The following is a 4,722-nucleotide window of genomic DNA, read 5'->3' on the forward strand; positions in this document are numbered from 1 at the left end:
TGCATGGAATGGCTTCACTGCACCAGGCTTCTCCAGGAGCAGGTTCCCATCCATGACATGGCCGACACGCATCCCAGATGTGCTTAACTTCCCCTCTGTGAATGGACAAAATATGTCACAGATTGACACATCTGAACAGGGATCAGGTACATCCTCCCCGAGGGCTGTTTCAGCCACCAAGCCATCGTCCTCACTGTGGTACCTGCAAGACACAGGAAATGGCGGAGGTGAATGGCCACAACAGCATGTGGTTCAGCACGGATGTCAAACACAGGTCCGGCCTCCATCCATCCAGAGGGGATCCCTGCAGGCAGGTGACTTCCCCAGGAGGAGTACTCATACTCAGCTGTGGTGGCCATTCTCACTAGGAACTTGAGCTCTGTCTCAGTGCACCAGAAGAAGCCAGACCGAGGAAAATGAGCTCTGCAGAGTGGTAGAAGGAGAGAAGAAAGGGTCTTGCAGGCTGGACACTGGGGTGTGGGATCACCTTGTCCCTTTTTTTTTTTTTTTTTGCAATTTGACCAGGGCAGGGCACTCCCCGCTGCCAGGTGCTCACCTGTATATCTCTTTCTTGCCTTCTTTGCCACCAGTAATCTCTGGCTTCACTTCTTCTGCCTTGTCCTCCTGAACAAGAAGCACAGAATCACAGACAGGATTAAATTCAGTATCGAGGCTGGTTTGGTTTAATGGGTTCCTCATCCCTGGACGGCTTTAAGAGACATGTGGATGTGATGACTGGGACACAGTTCAGAGGTGGACTTGTAGTAGTAGTTGATGGTTGGACTGGAACGTATAGCTCTTTTCCAACCTAAATGATTCTACAAATTCTGTGATTCTGTGATTCTATAATTCTATAAATCTACCATTCTCCAGTTCTATGACGTTATGACTCTGTGCTCAGGCCTGTCTACATTAGTGCTCTGAAATGATATCCTTAGAGGCCTTTTCCAAACTACATTATTCCACGACTGTATGATCTGGTCCAAACCCTCCTGCAGGGCCACCCAGAGCAGGTTTCCCAGGCCCATGTACATCAGGTTTTGAAGAACCTCAGGGAAGGAGACTCTAGAACCTCTCTGGGCAACCCAATGCTCTCAGGCTTTCTTCATGGGAGAAGCACTCCAGGCTCTGAATCCCTGGTGAGTAATCACCAGAGACAGATGTGTGCAAGGGTGCCCTGGAAAACCACTCTGAACTGAGCAGGGGAGCACAGCATCTTACCTCTGGACTTGAGCATGCCATGCATTTGGGACCTGAGCCTGTGCCGCTGCTGCTCTCCACATCAAAAGGCTCGTGTTCTGGACGTGCAGGTTTTGTGAATGGAAACAGCTTCCCCAGCTGTTCTCTCAGTTTTGAAGCTGTGCCACCGAATGAAGCTGAAAGGTAAGGAGTGAGCACCTACCTCCCTCTGGCCCTAAGAGCTGCAATAATTCTTCTTGTCCTTGCTGCGTTGCCATTTCCATCATTATCCTGCCATCATTAGTGCATAAGAGAGGTCAAAAGGCAAGAACTATCCAGATCCTTAGACATCTGAAGTGCCAGGAGTGCCTGGAATTTGAATTAATCTTGGCTGATCTATGTGATCAGTGGCTAATCATAGGCCTCCTACATTGCTTGGCTACAACATCCCTGTACCTCTGTCTTATCAGTCATGATAGTATATGTGTCAGAAATATTTCTGACTTTCTTAACCTGAAGAGCTCTGTTGGAGCCAGGTCCCTGCCCTGTATACAGAAGGAAAAAGTGGAGAGCCCAAGCCAGACGTGCTTTTGGAAGGGTATTTCTGGAGGGATGGGAGGCCGTGTGCAGAAGGTGATGTGGTTCAGCAAAGGAAGTGACAATGCTCAGCAGCTCAGAGCTCACCTCGTGTATCAGATATCCTGGGAGCTGCAGGAGAGAGGAGATGGCAGTAAGGCAGAGAAATACAGAGTGACCTGATTGTTTTGAGGCCCTGGGGAAGGCTGCTTGGGGCAGAGCAAAACAGCTCCTAACTAAAGAAATGCAGTCAAGCAACAGGAGAATGTACTTGTGTCCTGTGAGACCGACATCCTGCTGCACTGAGTGCATAGCTGAAGGAAGGTAACCAAAAGCCAAGGACTGTCTGGAAACTTGTCCATTTTAAACAGCGTTACTGCACAGAATGGGTCGGGAGGGGACTCTGGGGAGGTGATGCAGTTTAACAAAGGGACGATTGTGCTGAGCAGTTCAGAACTCACCCTGATATTCTATCCAGCCTTCAAATGCTGAGCAATGGGGAGTAAAATCATCTCCTAGAGATGGGAGACAGTGGTGAGTTGAATAAATNCTCCAGGCTCTGAATCCCTGGTGAGTAATCACCAGAGACAGATGTGTGCAAGGGTGCCCTGGAAAACCACTCTGAACTGAGCAGGGGAGCACAGCATCTTACCTCTGGACTTGAGCATGCCATGCATTTGGGACCTGAGCCTGTGCCGCTGCTGCTCTCCACATCAAAAGGCTCGTGTTCTGGACGTGCAGGTTTTGTGAATGGAAACAGCTTCCCCAGCTGTTCTCTCAGTTTTGAAGCTGTGCCACCGAATGAAGCTGAAAGGTAAGGAGTGAGCACCTACCTCCCTCTGGCCCTAAGAGCTGCAATAATTCTTCTTGTCCTTGCTGCGTTGCCATTTCCATCATTATCCTGCCATCATTAGTGCATAAGAGAGGTCAAAAGGCAAGAACTATCCAGATCCTTAGACATCTGAAGTGCCAGGAGTGCCTGGAATTTGAATTAATCTTGGCTGATCTATGTGATCAGTGGCTAATCATAGGCCTCCTACATTGCTTGGCTACAACATCCCTGTACCTCTGTCTTATCAGTCATGATAGTATATGTGTCAGAAATATTTCTGACTTTCTTAACCTGAAGAGCTCTGTTGGAGCCAGGTCCCTGCCCTGTATACAGAAGGAAAAAGTGGAGAGCCCAAGCCAGACGTGCTTTTGGAAGGGTATTTCTGGAGGGATGGGAGGCCGTGTGCAGAAGGTGATGTGGTTCAGCAAAGGAAGTGACAATGCTCAGCAGCTCAGAGCTCACCTCGTGTATCAGATATCCTGGGAGCTGCAGGAGAGAGGAGATGGCAGTAAGGCAGAGAAATACAGAGTGACCTGATTGTTTTGAGGCCCTGGGGAAGGCTGCTTGGGGCAGAGCAAAACAGCTCCTAACTAAAGAAATGCAGTCAAGCAACAGGAGAATGTACTTGTGTCCTGTGAGACCGACATCCTGCTGCACTGAGTGCATAGCTGAAGGAAGGTAACCAAAAGCCAAGGACTGTCTGGAAACTTGTCCATTTTAAACAGCGTTACTGCACAGAATGGGTCGGGAGGGGACTCTGGGGAGGTGATGCAGTTTAACAAAGGGACGATTGTGCTGAGCAGTTCAGAACTCACCCTGATATTCTATCCAGCCTTCAAATGCTGAGCAATGGGGAGTAAAATCATCTCCTAGAGATGGGAGACAGTGGTGAGTTGAATAAATCTAGGGTTAAAGAATTACCTCTGCCCAAGAATAGGTCTTCCTCATGTGCTCTTTGCATCCTCCACTACTTGTGCCCGCAGCTGTTGAGCAGTAGCTCCCATACAAATGCCTCCTGTCCATCCCAAGGACAAAGGCGTGTAGATGCGCCTGTGGTCCTCCCTTTCTCCTGAAGGCTTGCCCTCTCTCTAGACTTCTTCTCAACTGCAAAAGTAATCAAGTGGCATTCTTACCTGCATATTCCAAGAAGAGGGAGGGATTATTTCTCATCAGCACCTTGTACAGACAATATTTGGCTGTGACATCCCACATCGGCACCAGTTCATAGAGCTTCTGCATTCTCTTCTGGTTGGTGCTCTCTGCCATGATGCTGTCATGCTGCTTGGAGCTCAGCACACCTTCCTGGAGGAGTTCCTTGATGATCTCTCCCTCCCTGTAGGCTCGCCGGATTAGAACCTCTTTGTTCTGCTCAACAAACCTTGTCCCCTGTAGAGAAGAGAAGGATGAGTTCAGTCACTCAGTGCTGCCGTGGCCCATTCGTGGACCTCATCTTCGCCAGCTCACCTGTTTGCAGATTGTCCAGGAGATCATCAGCCCAGCATGTCAATCCCATGGCCCTCAGCACATCTGTTGTCACCTCCACGCAGTGGGACCGCCCATAGTGTCTGTACAGCAGGCTGGCGAGCGCAGCTGGTGACATGCTCTCCAGCTCAATGCGCTCATGCCTCTCCTTGGGCTGGATATTACTGAGTTCCCTCTTGAATTTCAGGAAGTCATGCTTCCCCAGGAACGTCAGGGTGTTCCAAAGTAGCCTGGTCACCGCATTCTCTGTACTGCCTCCTGATGCCATCGTTCACCACAGCACTGCTGCAGAGAGGTGCTTGCAGTCGAGAGACTTTGGGGATGCAATTCTGTACAGCAAGAGGTTTTCAGGACAGCCAGGAGCCCTCTCACCTGATTTTATGGGGACACAAAGATTCTTCTGGGGATTCCTTCAGCATGAGGACCGGATAGAGCACTGTGGTAATAATTAGAGCTTTATTATTAGGTAAAATTTTTAGGAAGAGGAATTGCATAAACATTTTAGCAAGATAATCAGCTGTTAAACTTTTCACTAGCAGTCATTCCTGAGCCGTTTGGTGGAAAGTGAGAACATGTAGCCAAATGATATTTATGTCATGTTTGACGTGTTTAGATTTAGCGTCATTTGCTCAGTTAGCAAAATTCAGCATGCG

General features: G+C 48.9%; 2 protein-coding genes and 1 long non-coding RNA gene across 13 annotated transcripts in view; all 3 read right to left on the reverse strand.

Annotated features, from left to right (window-relative positions):
• Nucleotides 1–2,298, reverse strand: LOC110391098. 2 transcript variants are annotated; one of them, XR_002433980.1, is made up of 4 exons: nucleotides 1,693–2,298; nucleotides 557–1,548; nucleotides 203–423; nucleotides 1–95 (listed from the first exon to the last, which is right to left on the reverse strand). It is a non-coding gene; the product is annotated as an uncharacterized LOC110391098 (long non-coding RNA). The 2 variants fall into 2 exon arrangements; XR_002433981.1 differs by having other exon boundaries at nucleotides 557–1,887; nucleotides 2,217–2,281.
• The window catches only part of LOC110391091 (zinc finger protein 664-like), a 38,736-nt gene that overhangs the window by 20,208 nt on the left and 13,806 nt on the right, over nucleotides 1–4,722 (reverse strand). The window lies entirely within an intron of this gene.
• Nucleotides 2,313–4,716, reverse strand: LOC110391096. 10 transcript variants are annotated; one of them, XM_021382818.1, is made up of 5 exons: nucleotides 4,442–4,716; nucleotides 4,052–4,354; nucleotides 3,764–3,973; nucleotides 3,509–3,691; nucleotides 2,313–3,073 (listed from the first exon to the last, which is right to left on the reverse strand). In XM_021382818.1, the coding sequence occupies exons 2-5, from the start codon at nucleotides 4,076–4,078 to the stop codon at nucleotides 2,792–2,794; spliced, it is 702 nt and encodes a 233-aa protein (XP_021238493.1). In that variant the 5' UTR covers nucleotides 4,079–4,354; nucleotides 4,442–4,716; the 3' UTR covers nucleotides 2,313–2,791. The 10 variants fall into 10 exon arrangements, 7 of the variants coding, with proteins under 7 accessions (XP_021238493.1, XP_021238497.1, XP_021238495.1 ...); XM_021382822.1 differs by having other exon boundaries at nucleotides 2,313–2,562; nucleotides 3,050–3,073; nucleotides 4,052–4,716; XM_021382820.1 differs by having other exon boundaries at nucleotides 2,313–2,734; nucleotides 3,050–3,073; nucleotides 4,052–4,716.

Source organism: Numida meleagris, unplaced genomic scaffold, assembly GCF_002078875.1.
Source record: "Numida meleagris isolate 19003 breed g44 Domestic line unplaced genomic scaffold, NumMel1.0 unplaced_Scaffold295, whole genome shotgun sequence".
In the NCBI taxonomy this organism is placed as follows: Eukaryota; Metazoa; Chordata; class Aves; order Galliformes; family Numididae; genus Numida; species Numida meleagris.

Coding starts and splice junctions, on each gene's coding strand:
- LOC110391096 (XM_021382818.1), bottom strand. CDS start 4,078: ATGATCTCCTGGACAATCTGCAAACAG. Junction 3,692..3,763: donor CCAAATATTGTCTGTACAAG/GTGCTGATGAGA, acceptor TTACTTTTGCAG/TTGAGAAGAAGTCTAGAGAG. Junction 3,074..3,508: donor AGACCTATTCTTGGGCAGAG/GTAATTCTTTAA, acceptor TCTCTCCTGCAG/CTCCCAGGATATCTGATACA.